This window comes from Cicer arietinum, chromosome 4 (assembly GCF_000331145.2).
Source record: "Cicer arietinum cultivar CDC Frontier isolate Library 1 chromosome 4, Cicar.CDCFrontier_v2.0, whole genome shotgun sequence".
Lineage (NCBI taxonomy): Eukaryota > Viridiplantae > Streptophyta > Magnoliopsida > Fabales > Fabaceae > Cicer > Cicer arietinum.
Window position 1 is genome coordinate 28,149,135 of NC_021163.2, and position 19,248 is coordinate 28,168,382.

The 19,248-nt window shown below is 32.4% G+C and overlaps 1 protein-coding gene and 1 long non-coding RNA gene across 6 annotated transcripts; both read right to left on the reverse strand.

Moving 5' to 3' along the window:
- Positions 1–520: 520 nt before the first annotated feature.
- On the reverse strand, positions 521–7,196 carry LOC101512617 (carbon catabolite repressor protein 4 homolog 2-like). Of its 5 annotated transcripts, none has more exons than XM_073367865.1 (12): positions 6,715–7,193; positions 3,383–4,091; positions 2,954–3,040; positions 2,797–2,874; positions 2,625–2,711; positions 2,439–2,525; positions 1,747–1,800; positions 1,575–1,666; positions 1,367–1,481; positions 1,118–1,262; positions 899–1,030; positions 521–698 (listed from the first exon to the last, which is right to left on the reverse strand). In XM_073367865.1, the coding sequence occupies exons 1-12, from the start codon at positions 6,870–6,872 to the stop codon at positions 676–678; spliced, it is 1,767 nt and encodes a 588-aa protein (XP_073223966.1). In that variant the 5' UTR covers positions 6,873–7,193; the 3' UTR covers positions 521–675. The 5 variants fall into 5 exon arrangements, with proteins under 5 accessions (XP_073223966.1, XP_073223965.1, XP_004514162.1 ...); XM_073367864.1 differs by having other exon boundaries at positions 521–703; XM_004514105.4 differs by having other exon boundaries at positions 871–1,030; positions 6,715–7,192.
- A 6,795-nt stretch (positions 7,197–13,991) lies between these two features.
- On the reverse strand, positions 13,992–14,715 carry LOC140919923 (uncharacterized). The gene is made up of 2 exons (XR_012162585.1): positions 14,585–14,715; positions 13,992–14,198 (listed from the first exon to the last, which is right to left on the reverse strand). It is a non-coding gene; the product is annotated as an uncharacterized lncRNA (long non-coding RNA).
- Positions 14,716–19,248: the final 4,533 nt, after the last annotated feature.

Consider the following 19,248-nt stretch of genomic DNA (forward strand, 5'->3'; position numbering starts at 1 on the left):
ATGTCAAAACCCATCACATATTACTGCGTACTATTATCAAAACATCAATTCTAATACACAGCACCTAAATAAAACAAAAAAAGTTGGAAGGAAAAAGGAATAATTACAAGCTGGCGGAAGTAAAATCAAAAAGCATAAGATAATACCGATCACAATTCTATTTTTATCCCAAAAAAAAAATTAAACACAACGATCATAAGTAATTGTTTAAACTATTTATATCCATCTTATCATATTACTGTACTTACGTAGCTATACTTTAAAACTCATGTCACGTTTATCAACTTCCCTCGGTATCACGTCGAATTCTCTTACTTCTATCGAAAAAATATAATTGCCTAAGTTTCTAAAGATTATCAATACAAACATGGGAGTTATTAAAGCAATAGGGTCAGCAGGCACTGAGATTGGAAAGACTCAGTTTGTCCACTATGATGTATTTGGGCAAGTAGACACCTTTGAAGAATATTTTGCTTTTAGTTAGGGTAAAAAAAGATTTGAAGGTAAAGAGATAAAGATGGAAGTAACAAGGCATGATCATAATTTTTCTATAAGATAATAAAAGGTGACATGATACAAAGCAGATCATTGCAAGGATCCCACACGGAGATGCCTAAAAAATACATGCATGATCCACCATTCTTACAACAACTTCCAACCAAATGCTTCTTTCAGCTATTCTTTATGTGTCTCTGGATCTGACCTACAAAAAATGACAATAATGTCATTAACGAATTAGACCGTCCTGGTGTGGTAACAAGCAATTTAATTTCTCTGAACAATAGTCTTACAAAAATGTTATCTTCAACAACATCAATACAAATCAAGCAATAATAATATAAATATGGAAGGGAAGGGTAAGAATGGTACCTATCTTAGTGTCAATGCCTAGACTTACTCTTACAGCAGCGAAACTCCGCTAAGAGAGCTATATGGTCTGAGGACCATCCAGGTGAAGGAAGTGCAGTGTCCTTCCTCAAACTCTCCTCATCCAATAATTCCAATAATGATTCCACAACCAATGAATCCGCTGAAATAAAGACCGATAATCACTTCATAAAAAAGTGAGCAACAAATTTAATTTATAACGATAATGCAACATGGCAAGACAGCTCACCTGTGTAAAATATGTAGTCTAGAGTGCCGACAAAATCTCTAGTGACGCTTGTAAATAAAGGTTCGTTTGTTCCACCATCCAGTCTCATTTTATGTTGCTCAAACCCATGACCTACTGTTCTTGCAAATGACGAGTATGCACTAACCTTTAATTTGTAGTCACATACAACCAATAACAAATTAGATGAGGCAAAAGATTGAAAAAAATACAGGACTAGAACAGATAAAAAATGCATTTTGAATATATTACCAGTGGTAACTGATGAACCAACTTGCTATGAGGGCGTAAAATATTAAGTGGGTCAACTGTTAAATCAGGATGTGATGGGTCTACCTTTCCCATTGCAAGAAGTGCATGAGGTGCACTGCAACAAAGTACAGAATAACCTTCAGATATATGCATATAAATAACCCTGGTGAAAAATAAAAATAATTGTTTGAGAAAGAATCCACCAAACCTTCCAGGAACAGAATTAAAGTCTCCACAAACCAACATTGGAATGTCTGCACTTGCAGCTATTTTTTCCAGCCCTTTTAAGAGAGTGTGCACCTAAAGAAAGGGGAGAAAATTAGTACCTGCTATGTTCAAAACAAACCATGAAGAGTGAACAAACCAAAGAAATAGCTTACCTGCCAAAGTTTGACATCTTTTAGATCATGCTGGACATGCACGTGTGTATTTGCCTAGGTCCACAAGCAATATACAAGTTAATAGCAGAATTACTAAATTGTTTTGGCCTAAACCTGAAAAAGGGGGCAGCAAGGTGGGAAAAAGAACATCTCTTTCTTAGAGGAATATCAAAATTTGGTTTAAAAATGAATCTCTGAAACCATACATCTAACATGGTCCTTTGTGTGAGATTTTAGTTTAAGCAAATAAGAGGGAACGAAAAGCACCTTTTGACCAGTACTATATAAATATTGCATACAAGACTAAAAACCATCAGCAAAATAAGACACCGCACTACCACTGCAGTCACCAGAGAAAAAATTTATAACCTAACAGAGCCTTATACTTTATAACCTAAGATGGCCTCTCTCTCTTTCTCTCTTTGCATATATGTTTTAATCGGATATTTGGCAATGACAAATTTTACTGAGAATTGATGATTAAGAAATAATCAACATCCATGAAGTGTAGCACTATATTATCCTTTTGAGACAATTATTTGACAAATATTGCAATTAAAATCTGGTACAGGGGAACAATAAACAAAAGGCATAAACAACGAAATTCAAATGCTAAATATAAAATACACATCATGAACCATTAAGAAATGAACACAAATGACTGTAAATTATAGCAACATAAAACAGCTTACCACACAAATAAGCTGCCTTTTCCCAAGATTATCAACTGGTTGATTGTTAACTTTAGTTTCTAGAACAACTATTAGTGCAACATTATCCTAACAATACAATGAAATTTTGATAAGCAACAGTCACAAAACAATAATTTTAGCATAGAAAAGAAGAACTGAATTGTAATCTTTGGGGAAATAAGCCACCTTGACCAGTCGATTCAAGGCAGTTTTCTTCTGAATGGTTGGAATCATGGCATCTGTTAAAGACTGTGCAGCCTTATTGAACTCAACCTGCATGCAAGCACACATGATTGTAGTGTGTGTACAAAATTACATATGGAGCTCAACTGAAAAAAAAATGAAAATCAATTCTAACCTCATATTTCTTCACATGGGAAAATCTGTCTCTGCGGAAAAATGTTGCACAACCATCAATTGTGTTGCCACTGGATACCTGTAAACCACAATAAATAAATAGATAGCAAAAAAAAAAGTGAAGATTTCGGAGCACAAGGGACCGAGTATTGCAATACCTCAGTTGTTTTTCTCTTGAAAAGACCATTATAACCATGTTTGTCCAGTTCAGGAGCAAAAAATTCATCATAATGGTTATTTTGAACCTGGAAGAAAAAAGGTGGTCAGTTATCTTCTACATAATGTTTTCACAACACAATTGACTTTCCTCTCACCAACCCATCAAAAAAGAAGAGACAACACAGATTCACATGCATGGAAATTATAGTAATGTTAATTGTTGTTTATACAATCCCCAAGAGCATCTTAATCATTTACAACTGTTTCAATCCAACTTTCAGAATGTATAAAAGATATCTTGCAACGACCAATTCCATACAAATTTTGAAATAAATAAAAGATTAAACCAACGTCAAAATCATAAAAGAGTTGAAAAGACATCAAGTTTTTCAACCACCAAAAACATAACCAAGAACATGTTAATGTACCTCCTGAAGGCAAATAATATCTGCACGATAACCAACAATTTCTCGTAACAAATTTTGCCTGCGATATGGCCAAGAAAGGGCCCATGGAGGGCAGTAATTATACAGATCATTTGAGGCACTTGCTTCAGACAAAACATTGTATGACAGAACAGTAAAAGTTTCCAGAGATGTCATACGCCTATCAAGATCTAAATGCCCCATCCCATCAACACATATCAGTTGGCGCGGAGTAGGTGAGGGAGCAGGAATGACCCGATTAGTTAGTAAAGAGTTTACATGCCCCGCAGGTAATTTTGTCATTGCTTCAACGACAGAGCATTCAAACTTAAGGACATAGCCAATGTCATCAGCAGTTGGGGTATAAGTCTTAGATCGTCCAACTTCAAACCAAGTTTCATTGCCATTTTTTATTGCGGTGGGATACAAAGGAGCACTCGCAGATAAGTTGGAATTGGTTACCCCAGGACCAGAACTATTAAAGCGCCCAAATCCTTCCTCGTCTTCATTTCCATTTTCATTAACGGCATTTGCAGCACGATCATGTACAACACGATGATGCTGCCATGCATCTGCAAAACACTTTGAGTTGCAATGGTAACTTTTAGAAACAGGTACTCTGGCCTTAATACAACCTACGCACTGTAGTGTGGCCGGCTCAGATGGATGTATGCTACAGACAGCAACATTTGTATCACTATGTACACGATACCTGCCAAAAATGAGGGTTACAAAAAGAAGTGTCAAAACAGAAAAATACAGTTTCTGAATCAGATCAATAGAAAAATTCAACATTGCAGAAAATTTGGCATCAATTAAATATTTCATCTACTTACGATAACCATGAGCTAACAAATATGCGCAATATTCGCAAGTGATAAATAAAAACATACAGAACATACCAATTAACCCAACACATGAAACCGATTGAAGTAAAGAATTTTCACCGTAATATAAAATCATTACCAAAAGCACAACATATCATTCATTTTTAACATAAAATTTATGGAACGCATTCAAATACTAGCCCATCTCATTCATAAAGAGCTTACAGTAGTACACTCGCAATCATATTACTGAACTTATATCTGTCTCCACTCTACCATTTCATTGCATGCAAATACACAATAATATCATAGGGAGCACAAAAGAACTATCAACATGACAAACTCAGGAATACTTTTGCATAAATGGTCATATCCTATTTCGTATAAACCAAAGAACTCCAAAACATTTATATACAGGTCAACCAAAGTATCACTAATAGTTACAATGATTTGTTGTAATGCCTAAAAAACATATTATCAAATAGAAAATTAATTTATAAAAATATAAAACATAAATAGAAGGGAACAAGTTATAATTGCACAAGCAGATATTCATCAGCATTCTATGACACCCTAATTATACCCTAACTCCTAAAAACGCGACAATGGTCAACATGACAAACTCAGGAATACTTTTGCATAAATGGTCATATCCTATTTCGTATAAACCAAAGAACTCCAAAACATTTATATACAGGTCAACCAAAGTATCACTAATAGTTACAATGATTTGTTGTAATGCCTAAAAACCATTATCAAACAGAAAATTAATTTATAAAAATATAAAACATAAATAGAAGGAAACAAATTATAATTGCACAAGCGTATATTCATGAGCATTCTATGACACCCTAATTATACCCGAACTCCTAAAAACGCGAGTCCAATACAAAAAGATTCTTTCTAATAGGAAACACCACAGGCACACATTATTAGCTCAAATATACTTCAACCAATTTGCAATTTGCAATTTTCAATTTTCAATAGGTCCTTGCATAATTAATCTGATAACATAAAGAACAAACCGTACACCAAGAATGAAAAAATAACAACTAAATTTGCAGTTTAACAATACCATATCCTATTGTAAACTAATAGCAAATCACTATATACTCGAACTTCAATACTCATTAAACACATAATGAACAAAGTAAATTGAAACAAAGAAACTATGGAACGCACAGATATATATTCATCAGCATTATATAATACGCTAATACCATAATGCCTAAAAACACAAGCTAAATGGTACAATCAGAAAATATTCTTTTTAACAAGAAACACCACTGGAAAACATTATTACATTTAGCTCTAATAAATTCAGACAATTAGAAATTTTCTTTAATTCCATATATAATTAATCTGATAACATAAAGAAGAACCCTTAAACCAAGAATAAAAAAAATAACAACTAAACTTGCAGTTTAACTAAATCATATCTATGTTAAACCTAATAGCATACACAAACTAAACTTCAATATTTATTAAACTGCATAAAAATCAAAGAACGAAAATAATATTGAATACACAGGTATTCAAAATTTCAACTATTCAACAGCCTTCTATTATACTTCAAATGCCTAAAAACGCAACCAACATAGTACAATAAGAAAACAGTATTTCTAACAAGAATCACCACAGGCACACATTATCAGCTCAAATATACTTCATCCACTTTGAAATTTTCTTTAACTCAATACATAATTATTCTGATAACATATAGAACAATCCACAAACCAAAAAATGAAACAAACAACAACTAACTAAACATGTAGTTTAACTATACCATATCCTATTTTAAACCTAATAGCCAAACACTATATACACGAACTTCAATATTCATTAAACCGAATAAAGAACAAAGAAAGAAAATAAAATTAAAAGCACAGGTATTCAACTTTTTCAACAGCATTCTATTACACCCTAATCCCTAAAAAATGCGACCAACAAGGTACTCCTTCCATCTTAAAATATAAGCAAAAATGAGTAAAAAAAGTTGAAGTATTTGAAATACATCAACTTTCATTGATCGATTTTTGCTTATATTTCAAGACAGATAGAGTAGAATAAGCAAATATTATTTCTAGCAAGAAACACCACAGACACACATTATTAGCTCTTTTGGTTTTAACCCTTGAGCTAATGAGGCACCTAGTAATCTAGAGTTTGCCTGAAGGTAAGCAAAGTCTGACTAAGAATAATTCCAACCAAGATTCAAACTCAAGTTCTTCCAAACAATTCCTCCTAAACTAAAATTCATTAACCACTTGAGCAAAATCACTTGCTCTAGTATACTTGAACCAATTTACAGTTTGCTTTAATTCCTTAAAATAACCAATTCTATAACATACATAACAATCTATAAACCAAAAAACAAAAGAAATAACAACTAACTAGCAGTTTAATTTAAACCTAATATTCATTAAACGAACTTCAATATTCATTAAACAGAACAAAAAACAAACAAAACAAAATTGAAGCAAAAACAAAAAAAGGAAACGAACGAACCACTTGTAGCGTAAGAAATGTCCGTCTAAAGGAAAAGTTTCGGAAACATCATCAGTAGTAACAGTTCTATCAAAGCGACGAAGTAAAACATAAGGAGTAAGTTCACAGCCAACAATGGGAATATCAGAAGGAAGATGAACACGAACAACGGTCAACATGGTGGTGGTTGTGAGTCACCGCAGTGTAACCCTATCAAACAAGTTTCTGACATTTACTTGACCCGAATACCCGCCACAGTTGATGGATCTATGGATTCGGTTAATCGAAGTTTCTAGAAAGTGACTATTAGGGTTTTATTATTATATAGTTCAGTGAAAGTTGAAAAAGGAGATGAAGAAGAAGAAGAGGGAGTGAAATCGTTCGAGTTTGGTTTTTTGTTTTTTTGATTTTGTATTGGGGAGTGAGAGAGAGGGAGAGGGAGAGGGAGAGTATTTGTAATGATAGATATACGAATACGATTAGCGTGATGGTTTATACGCTTTTTTCATTTTATTTTATTTTTTTGGTTTCGGCTTTCGATCTTCCCTCATTTTGAAGATTGGATAATAAAGATATTTTTATTTGCGAATTATTATTGCTTGTTTTTTTTCGTGGCCCTTGGTTAGACAGTGGGCTATTCGTACGTGCCTAATTATATTATATGGTAACGGGCTTTTGGTCGGACATACTCGCTCTTATATATCAAATTAAAGATTTAGATTATTTAAAATCAGTATAATTTAAAATGAAAAAAATTAATGATTAATAAAATTATAATTGATTATGATATATTTTTTATTTAATAGTTGATATTATTTATTTTATTTTTTAAATGATTTACTTATTTTATAGAAATTAGATCCGTCAAATTAAATAATAAAATAAATCTATTTTTTTCTTAAATATAAGTACAAAAATATTAACTTATTTTATACTATGACACTATCTCATTATCTTAAACTCTTTTTATACAAATATACGAATTCTATTATATTTAATACTATTATTTTTATAATATTTTGCATTTTAATATAAATCTTTCTTATCTGTAACTTTTTTTCTCAATAAATAAGTTTTTATAAAAGGAAATGTTTATTATCATTGAATATTTTTATATTGTTTTAAAAATAATGTATATAAAAAATTATAGAATTGAATATTTATAGTTATCAAATTTTATAGTCAATATTTTATTTATATTTTTAAAATATATTATACATTAAAATGAATTTATTTAATAATATATAATTTTAAAATTTTACTAAACTTTACAAATTTGATTTATTCAATAAAATTCATTGATTTGAAGGCTAAATTGATAAAAGGTAATATCTACAATAAATTATGAGGCGCAGTTGGTGTGAGGTCTAATACTAATTTTAATATTAGGTCTTTTAAAATTTATAATAATATTACATTTTTACTAATTTTTTATCAAAAATTATTTTTTAAACACTTTTAGAATATAAATCATTTATTGAATTAATATATTCAATTTTGTATAATTTTTTATTTGATAATAAATTCAATTATTTTAATATTTGTTGAAATAAAAAAAACATTTTATTTGGGAAAATATAAAAATATGAAGCTTTTTTATTAAGTAATTTATTTTTACTTTTTTAGAGGTTTAAAGCAATCATTTTAATGAAAAAACTCACATAAATTAAGAGCAATTCCAACCGGAGGTTTTTTCTCGAGTTTGTTAGAGGGACGAACTGAGTTTTACAACAATTTACGATTAAAATACACGGTAAAATACCATTTATTTATAAAGCAAAACGAAAATAGTTTATAAATCTTATTAAATCTTACTTTTAATTGATTTCCAATCACCTAAAATATATTTCTTCGATCTCATAATAGAATATCATATTTATTACTTTTCTATATAATGTTATTTGTTATTTTATAATATTAGTATAATATTTATTATTTAACTATTTTTCTATGTCTCATAGTATTATTTATTATTTTATAATATCAAATACAATATTTATAACTTTTTTTAATATTGACCTCGTTTATGTTTTACTCCATTATCCATTTAAAGTCATTTCAATAAATTTAATTGTTCCATTTAAAATAATTATTAATTCAATACTTCAATAAACCTAAATGATACTAATTGAAGTGTAGTATATTAATTATTAATTATTAATTACAAGGACATTTTAGTCTTAATATATTATTTTATGATTAACATCAATTAAATTAATCATTTTCTTAAGAAATGTGTACAATCCAAATGTAATATTTAATCTGAAAAAAGGGTAATTATAAAAAACTTTAACATATTTTTTGAAGGTCGGAGACTTTAACCTTTAAAATAAGGACTCTCCTGTTTTGTCTAGACCTTTTAAAATTAGGTATAAATACATTTTTATCTTAGAATTTTTTTATCCTTAATATTTTTTATTATGTGTCACTCTCATTAATAATGTGACATATAAGTGACAGTTGTGATTTGGATAAAATAATTTTTATGTCATTATTGTTGTAATTAATTTTATTATTTATATATATATATATATATATCAAAATTTTATGGTTAGGAAAAGTATTATGCATTGCTTAATCACTAGGAGGTCTCTTCGACCTTCCAACCGGTTATGCAAAATAACGCATATCACGCAAGAGCTTATCCTTTTGCGGATTTCATTCTTCCAGGTGAGTTAAAGTGTAACACTCGTATTGAGGAGTTATCACCATTCAATCAAGAGAAAGTTGATGCTTACCGTGAGGATGATAATGAGTCTGTGAATACTTTTTCATGCAAATATGATATTATGGTTTACTCTTGGCCACAATATAATTCAAATAATGAATTCCTCTACAAAGAAAAGATTGTTCATGGTAAAGGTGATGGAATAATGGCTCAATTCATGGTTTTGTCAAAGTTAGCTAGTGGAGCCCTAGTTCATGGTTTTGCCAAAGTTATATTTAAGTTACTCAAAAAGAGAATGCGAAAAGAAAAAAACAAAAACTGCAACTTCAAAGGTTGGATGTTTACCAAACTTGATTAAGGGGTGTTATCAACTCTAGTAACCAACATTGAAGTTCTTATTTTGGAATTGTAGGGGCCTAGGAAATTATGAGACTAAATCTTATCTTAAAATGCTTTGTCTTTATAACAAGCCTGATTTTCGCTTCATTGTAAAACCTTGGATTTCTTCGAATCAAAATGCAAAATATTATTTTAATCTTATTCATATGAAGGTTTTTTTCTGAAAAGACATAAGAAGTATTCCCTCCAATTTATGGTGCCTCTATTGAGATAACTTCATTCATAATAATCATGTTCTATTTTATTCTATTGTGTATGTTTCTACCAATTACAAGTTGTGTCATGGGCTTTGGTTGAATTTAGCTAATTTACAACAAATTCAAAATGGCCCTTAGGGACTTCTTAGATCTCATGTGATGATTTTAGCAATTGAACTAATATTTGTCATCTTACTAATATTCCCACATGTGGCTCTTACTTTACTTAGTGTAATGGTCGTTTGGAAATAATCCTATTGAGAGGCGTCTTGATCGCTCTATCTATAATGATGTCTAGATCTCTTATTGATCCAGTGTGAATTGTAGTACGATCATTAGATCCAAATCTGATCACTATCCTATCTTATTAAAGGTTGCCAACTTCTACTACGAGGCATGCCTCTTCCTTCGAAATTACGAAAATATGGTATAATCATACAAATTATAGAAACATTATCAACGATGCTTTGAAGGATACTATTCTCGATTGTCCTATGTTTATCCTCTCTCAAAAGCTTAATAATATGAAGGCCAGGCCAAATTGAAGGTATGGAATAAAAATATTTTTGGTGTTGTTCAAACTCAAGTTTCAAAAGCTTTATTTGAAGTTGATGTTATTCAGCGTCAAATCAATGAGTAGGGTAGTTATGACACCTTTGTTCAATAGGATAAAGATAGTCAAATTTTGCTTTATCATGCTCTTGACACTAAAGATAATTTTTGGCATGAAAAATCTAGATTAAATTGACATTTGTTTGGTGATATGAATATTGATTTCTTTTATAAAGTAGTTCGCCATCATGGAGTTATGAAACAAAATTCTATTTTAAAGCATGACGATTGTAGCACTCTAATTTTGTCTAATTTATTTAAAAATAAAATCAAAAAGAAAATATATATTAAAAAGGGAAATAAAATAATTAAAATGATTAGGCTCATCAATTTACCATATCAAATCAAATTACAAATTAAAAATAAAGCCAAATTAAATTACAGTAAAAATTAAATCAGATCAAGTCATGCTATGTTGACTTTGTTCACTGCCAAACCCTGCTATATTGATGATGACTGCCATTGATGCACAAGTCATGCTTATTGGTACATATGTTCCTGTTTTAACTAATTTGAGAAACATAAAAACATAATTTTTCAAATCAGTCTTGGTACACATTGTGCAGAACAAAGAGACAAATTTTTTAGTTTAAAAAAAAGAAACTAAAAGACAAATAAAAGATCAGCAATGAATAAATCAGAACAAATAATCTAAAATGATAAAAGCATCAAAGGTGCAGAAAAATGCAGATGATGAGCAAAATAAAAACGAAACATCAAACAGGACATTGATGGAGAAGGACCAAGGCAAGCAAGAAAGCAACTAAACAGATAAAAAACTCTACAAATACACCCTATCAAATTTCGAAAAGGAGGAGGAGAAATCTGAGATTAATATTGATGAAAAACACATAAAAAGAAAGAGAAGAAGAAGAAACAGAAAGTGTCACCGTCGTTTCAACTTCCACCGCGAACCACCGTCTATGTCTTCATCGATATCTGAAAAGGCATGTATCTTCTCATTATCTTCATGTTTGCTGCTTAGATTGGAAGCTAAAATTTAAAACTAGATTTAATTTATTTGAAAGATGGAGTTTAGTTTTGGTTGTGTGAATGTTTGTTTTTGGATGAAATCATTTTTTATTATGTTAATAAAGCTTTAAAATTGGATTTGTTCTTGCTCAGCTACGGTTTCCATTTCATGCCATCTTTTCAAATATCTTTGCTTTATGCCAACCGTTTGCCAAGCTGTTTGGATTTAACACTTGCTTTGATCGCTTTCCAGAGTGTTGGACTTAACATTGCTGTTGCGGCCCCATTGCATAGGCATGTAAGGATAATTGCATTGATCACTTGCATTTCATTGCTTTATAATCTTCTACAGCCCCATTCATTTTTGGACGATATGGCGAAGAATTTTGATGCTGAATTTTGAAACTATCACACAACTCCTTCATCATTTTATTATTCAGATTGGTCGCATTGTCAGTGATTATCTTAGTAGAAGCAGCAAATAAGAATATCAAGAAGATTATACAAAAGATGGTGGAGACATATAAGGATTGGCATGAAATGCTTCCCTTTGCATTACATGGCTATAGAACCTCTGTTCGTACCTCAACAGGGGCAACTCCTTTCTCATTGGTGTATGGAATGGAAGCGGTACTTCCCATCGAAGTCGAAATTCCCTCAATCAAAGTCCTGATGGAAACAAAACTAGAAGAGGCAGAATGGGTTCAATCACGATATGACCAATTGAATCTCATAGAAGAAAAAAGAATGATAGCTTTGTGTCATGGTCAACTATATCAAAAAAGACTCAAAAAAGCTTACGAGAAAAAAGTCCGTCCTCGAGAGTTTCGAGAAGGAGAATTAGTGTTGAAGAAAATATTGCCCATAAAAAAAGATTCTCGGGGAAAGTGGACTCCGAACTACGAAGGACCATATGTTGTGAAAAAAGCTTTCTCTGGGGGAGCTCTAATACTCGCAGAAATGGATGGAGATGAGCTTCCACTTCCAGTAAACTCAGATGCAGTCAAAAAATATTATGCTTAAAAAAGGTGATGAGCTCGCTAGGTTGAAAACCTGAAAAGGGATGTTGTACGTTACACTCTTTATATACCAATCCAGTTTCATTATTGAGTGTTCTATTGTTTCAAATTTTGTTTTATAATAATAAATGTTGGAATTTGAAATATGTGAAAATATAAAAATATTTTAAACATTTTTACACTTGAAAATATACACGGGAACTCGTTTGATTCTCAAGATATATGAGTGTGTGAAGAATAATAAGGAGGGTAGTCATTTTAAACAATGAATTTTTGCTTCACTTCGAAAAAGCGATCATTCGATGGATATGAAGAGTCATCATATAGAAAAAATATTTGTCTTTATTCATCCATTGAATCTTGAGACGGAGAAGAGCATAAGGATCGGGGAATCAAAGAAAAGAACAAAAATTTATCTATAATGCATGACACATAAACCATACATAATTTCCTCATATTCACATGATCCATGCATCTTCATTAACCCTTTACTCAATGCATCACACAGCATGAATCGTTCATACCTTATCATTTGAATTGCAAATATCATATACTTATTCCCCTTTTTATTTACCTTCAAGATTGGACCAATTACGATATACGCATCGATAAACAATCTGAAGACGATCACTTTTATTTCTATAGATCTACGCATCGGTAACCAATCCGAAGACGATCATTTTTTCTATAGATCTATGCATCGGTAACCAATCTGAAGACGATCATTTTTAATTTCTATAGATCCAAGCATCGGTAACCAACGATCACTTTCATTTCTATAGATCTACGCATCGGTAACCAATCCGAAGACGATCATTTTTAATTTCTATAGATCCATGCATCGGTAACCAATCCGAAGACGATCACTTTCATTTCTATAGATTCAAGCATCGGTAACCAATCCGAAGACGATCACTTTCATTTTTATAGATCTACGCATCGGTAACCAATCCAAAGACGATCATTTTTAATTTCTATAGATCCATGCATCGGTAACCAATCCGAAGACGATCACTTTCATTTCTATAGATCTATCCATCAACAACCAATCCGACGACGATCACCTTTATTTCTGTCGATCTACGCATCGGTAACCAATCCGAAGACGATCATCTTTATTTCTGTCAATCTACACATCGGTAATTAATCCGAAGACGATTTTTCTAAACATCTAAAAAATTTGCATCATTCTCACTTTAACATTTCAAATGCACTTTAATACATGTGTTTGTTATTGGACAAAATTTAGGTCCTTATATTTACTTATCTTTTACCTAATAACATGAAAACGAATACCATTGTTATTCATATTTTCATATTTTTCAAGTAAAATATAATTAAATAGGGGCAGCTGTAGTACCCCAATTTTGTCCATTTTGGTTAAAGATAAATAAAAAAGGAAACAAAGGAAATATATATTAAAAAGGGAAATAAAATAATTACAATGATTAGGCACATCAATTTATCATATCAAATCAAATTACAAATTAAAAATAAAGACAAATTTAATTACAGTAAAAATTAAATCAGATCAAGCCATGCTATGTTGACTTTGTTCACTGCCAAACCCTGCTATATTGATGATGACTGCCATTGATGCACAAGTCATGCTTATTAGTACATCTGTTCCTGTTTTAACTAATTTGAGAAACATAAAAACATAATTTTTTAAATCAGTCTTGGTACACATTGTGCAGTACAAAGAGATAAATTTTTGAGTTTAAAAAAAAGAAACTAAAAGACAAATAAAAGCTCAACAATGAACAAATCAGAACAAATAATCTAAAATGATGAAGGCATCAAAGGTGCAGAAAAATGTAGATGATGAGCAAAAAAAACGAAACATCAAACAAGACATTGATGGAGAAGGACCAAGGCAAATAAGAAAGCAACTAAACAGATCAAAAAAAAAACTATATAAATACACCCTATCAAATTTCGAAAAGGAGGAGGAGAAATATGAGATTAATATTGATGAAAAACACATAAAAAGAAAGAGAAGAAGAAGAAACAGAAAACATCACCGCCGTTTCAACTTCCACCGCGAACCACCGTCTCTGTCTTCATCGGTATCTGAAAAGGCATGTATCTTCTCATTATCTTCATGTTTGTTGCTTAGATTGGAAGCTAAAATTTAAAACTAGATTTAATTTATTTGAAAGATGGAGTTTTGTTTTGGTTGTGTGAATGTTTGTTTTTGGATGAAATCATTTTTTATTATGTTAATAAAGCTTTAAAATTGGATTTGTTCTTGCTCAACTACGGTTTCCCTTTCATGCCATCTTTTCAAATATCTTTGCTTTATGCCAACTGTTTGCCAGGCTGTTTGGATTTAACACTTGCTTTGATCGCTTGCCAGAGTGTTGGACTTAACATTGCTTTGCTAGCTAGTCACTATAGCCTTGCCATTTATATTTCTATCACTTTATTCCATTTAGTTAATAAAAATTCTGCTATAATTTTCATTTAATTTCTATTTATTATAAATAATTATGGATATAATTAAATGATAATAAACATTATTTATTTTATTTATGAGTGGTATTAATCGATTTTTTTTTTTAACTTTGAATTGTGCTATTTAATATGAAAACGAGTTTTGTTTCAATCACTTATTTACTTAAAAGTTATTTTGAAAGAGTTTACATTTGAATATGTTTTTTCTATTCTTAAAATGTTTATTTATTTAATAGATCATATTACAAGTCCATGTATTTTTTTTACCATTTTTTGTGTGTTTACTACTGACTTTATTTTGCAGAATTATTTAAACTTATTTCATATTTAACATCAATTTATTTTTATTTTTTTAAAAAAGCAAAGAATATTTATAATCGAATTTTAAAAGATTAATTAGATGTGACATCTTTTAATCTTTGAGTTGTTAGGACACAAGTGGTACAATTTGATAGTCCTAAAACTCTTTATTTATTTATTTATTCATTTATTTATCTTAATGAATTAATCTAAAATCGACTTAAATTTGATGTAGTATTATATTTTATCTTTGAGTTGTTAAGACACATATTGTACAATTTGGTGTTTTTTTTTTTCATATATAAACCGAAAAATAATTTAAAATATTGTTAAAAGGATTAATTAGATGAAACATCTTTTAATTCTTTGAGTTTTTTTTAGACACAAGTTGTACAGCTTGATAGTCATAAAACTCGTATTTTAAAATATTTTTTTAAGCCAGACAAATTATTTTCTTTTCTTGTCAAAATATTTTTAAATATAACAAAATCCATTTTTGTTAAAAAAACACATCAACATTTTCTATCCAAGAACTACGTAGCTTTGATTTCTCCATCGCACCACGTAGGAGCAAGATCACATTCTTGTCAAGCACATTAATAAAAATTTATTTTTTTTGTCCTTTATTTGTTAAGCACACATTTATTCCAAAATCATATTAAAAAATTAATAATAATTGCTATTCATATTAAATAGTAATGAGAAATAAATATATTTAAGTTAATATTAATCTTGCACAATTAATTATAGGTAACCGTATTTTAACGGATGTCGTAGGGTGCTAATACCTTCCCTACGCATAATCGACTCCCGAACTCAAATTTGGTTTCAAAGACCATTTTTTCTATTTTTAAGGGTTTCCCAATATTTTCCCTATTTTAAAATAAATTTTGGTGGCGACTCCTTGATGTTTATGTAGAAATGTTTTGGATTTGTAATTGGAGAAACTTTTCCGCTGTTTGTAAATTATAATGACTCAATTATTTATCCAAAAGCATTTCCTGATTTATTTCTTTGTTCGTCTTAATTACTTTTAGAAAAAAAAAATATACCCTCGCTTTGAAAAACGGGGTGTTACATTGTGGTATCAGAGCATAGGTTTAGTTTTCTTTGGGAGCTGTGGAACCTTGGTTATAGATTGTAGGTCGACCTATAAGTTAGGAGTTGTTATCTGATCATGTGTCGGTTTAGGTGACTTGAGTTGTCAAGTCCAATTTAATTGTGTGTTGTTAGTCGGACGTTAGTTTAGAATTATTTGAAGTAGTGTTAAAACTCTACTTGATGATGGTTCTTATAGGAAACCATGCCGCCCAGAAGGAATGACGCTCCGAGAGCCAACGCTAGGAATGACCAAATGGCGGAGGCTATGAACAACATGGCTGCTTCTGTCGCTGCACAGACCGCTGCCCAGACTCAACGGGATCTTGAAAAGAGGGGAAGAGAGATCCGTGCTGCAGAATCAAGAGGGTTGGAAGACTTCCGTCGTTACAATCCTCCTAAGTTCAAGGGGGATGAGGGTTCAGAGAAGGCGGATCAATGGATCCAAGAAGTGGAGAAAATCTTTGATATGATTAACTGCCAGGCTGGAGTGAAGGTCAGCTATGCCACGTATATGTTGCTAGGGGATGCTGAATACTGGTGGAGGAGTGCAAGGTTGTTGATGGGAGCAGCCCACGAGGAGGTGAACTGGGAATCGTTCAAAAGAAAGTTTTTAGACAAATACTTTCCGATGAGTACCAGGACTAAGTTGGGTGACGACTTTCTGAAACTTCACCAGGGGAGCCTGACTGTGGGCGAGTATGCTGCTAAATTTGAATCACTATCGAGGCATTTCAGGTTCTTCCGTGAAGAAATTGATGAACCATTCATGTGTCATCGTTTCCAAGACGGATTGAAGTATGAGATTCAAGATTCCGTCTTACCCTTGGGAATTCAACGTTTCCAAGCGCTGGTGGAGAAATGTAGAGAAGTGGAAGATATGAAGAACAAGAGGGCTAGCCGAGTAGGGAATTTTAATTCGGGAGGCCCTAGTCGGGCGAATTATCAGAACAAGGGGAAGCAAGTTGCTAAACCTTATAATCGACCCCAGAATAACAACGGTGGGCAGAGTCGCCCGGGGAACCAGAATTTCGGAAGGCAAATGGGGCAAGTGCTTCGATGTTTCCGATGTGGGGGAGAAGGACACTATGCTAGTGCTTGTACCACTAACATCCCCATCTGTCACAATTGTCGGAAGTCGGGGCACATGGCAAGGGATTGCACGGCTCCAAAGGTGGAACCAGTGGTGAATGTAGCTAGGGCTACCCGTCCTACTGCTAGAGGACGCATTTATTGTGTGAATGCTGAAGAGGGAAATCCATCTGGTAATCTGATTCAGCGTGATTGTGAGATTGCAGGTAACACTCTAACTGCACTCTTTGATTCGGGGGCAACCCATTCCTTCATTGCTATGGACTGTGTGAATCGCTTGAAGTTATCTGTGTCTGCTTTACCTTTTGATTTGGTTGTTTCCACACCTGCTAAGACCTTAACCGTAAATTCTGCATGTTTACATTGTCGAATGACTATACAGAATAAGGATTTCTTGGTTAATCTAATTTGTTTACCGCTACAATCACTCGAGGTCATCCTCGGTATGGATTGGATGTCTTATCATTATGTGATTTTGGATTGTGCTCGTAAATTGGTTCTTTTCCCCGAACCAGGAGTTGTTAAGTATTTAGCTGCTAACAAACTCCGAGTGTCGCTAAGTGAAGGGACTCATGAGTTTTTGTCTCTAGCAAATGTAGAGGCAAAGATAAATGTGGAAATAGAAGATGTGATACTTGTCAACGAGTATCGGGATGTATTTCCAACGGAAATTCCAGGATTGCCACCGGTAAGAGAAGTGGAATTCTTCATTGATTTGCACCCAGGAACGGGACCCATTTCAATGGCACCTTATCGAATGTCGCCATTGGAATTAAATGAGCTCAAAGGCCAAATTGAAGACTTGTTGGAGAAGAAATTCATCAGACCAAGTGTATCACCATGGGGAGCTCCAGTTTTGCTAGTTAAGAAGAAGGACGGAAGCTCGCGCCTATGTGTGGATTATAGACAGCTTAACAAGGCAACTATTAAGAATCGTTATCCTTTGCCACGAATCGATGATTTGATGGATCAATTGAGAGGGGCCGCGATATTTTCGAAGATTGACTTGAAGTCGGGTTACCATCAGATCCGAGTAAGGGAAGGAGACATTCAGAAAACAGCTTTCAGAACCCGCTACGGACATTATGAATACCTGGTTATGCCGTTTGGAGTTACCAATGCACCGGCAATTTTCATGGACTACATGAACAGGATCTTTAATTCGTTCCTTGATAAATTCGTGGTGGTATTCATTGATGATATATTGATTTATTCAAGGACTGAAGAAGAGCATGGAGAACATTTGCGACAAGTTCTTGAGATTTTACGCGAGAAGCGATTGTATGCCAATCTGTCGAAGTGTGAATTTTGGCTAGAGAAAGTGAATTTCTTGGGACATGTGATAACCAAGGAAGGAATCGCTGTAGATCCGGCTAAGATTGAGGCGGTTCTTGCTTGGAAACAGCCTCAGACTGTCACTGACATACGGAGTTTTGTAGGACTGGCAGGGTACTACAGGAGGGTTATCGAGGGTTTTGCTAAGATTGTGGCTCCACTGACACAACTTACCAGAAAAGATCAACCGTTCGCATGGACGGAGAAGTGTGAAGAAAACTTCCAGTTACTAAAGAGAAAATTGACGACCTCACCTGTATTGGTATTACCGCAATCAGAAGAACCCTATGAAGTTTATTGTGATGCATCTCACCAAGGGTTAGGATGTGTTCTGATGCAACACAAGAAAGCTGTGGCTTATGCCTCGAGACAATTGAAGATTCACGAAAGGAACTATCCTACTCAT

Coding starts and splice junctions, on each gene's coding strand:
- LOC101512617 (XM_073367864.1), bottom strand. CDS start 6,872: ATGTTGACCGTTGTTCGTGTTCATCTTCCTTCTGATATTCCCATTGTT. Junction 4,092..6,714: donor CATTTCTTACGCTACAAGTG/GTTCGTTCGTTT, acceptor CATTTTTGGCAG/GTATCGTGTACATAGTGATA. Junction 1,482..1,574: donor TTTAATTCTGTTCCTGGAAG/GTTTGGTGGATT, acceptor ACTTTGTTGCAG/TGCACCTCATGCACTTCTTG.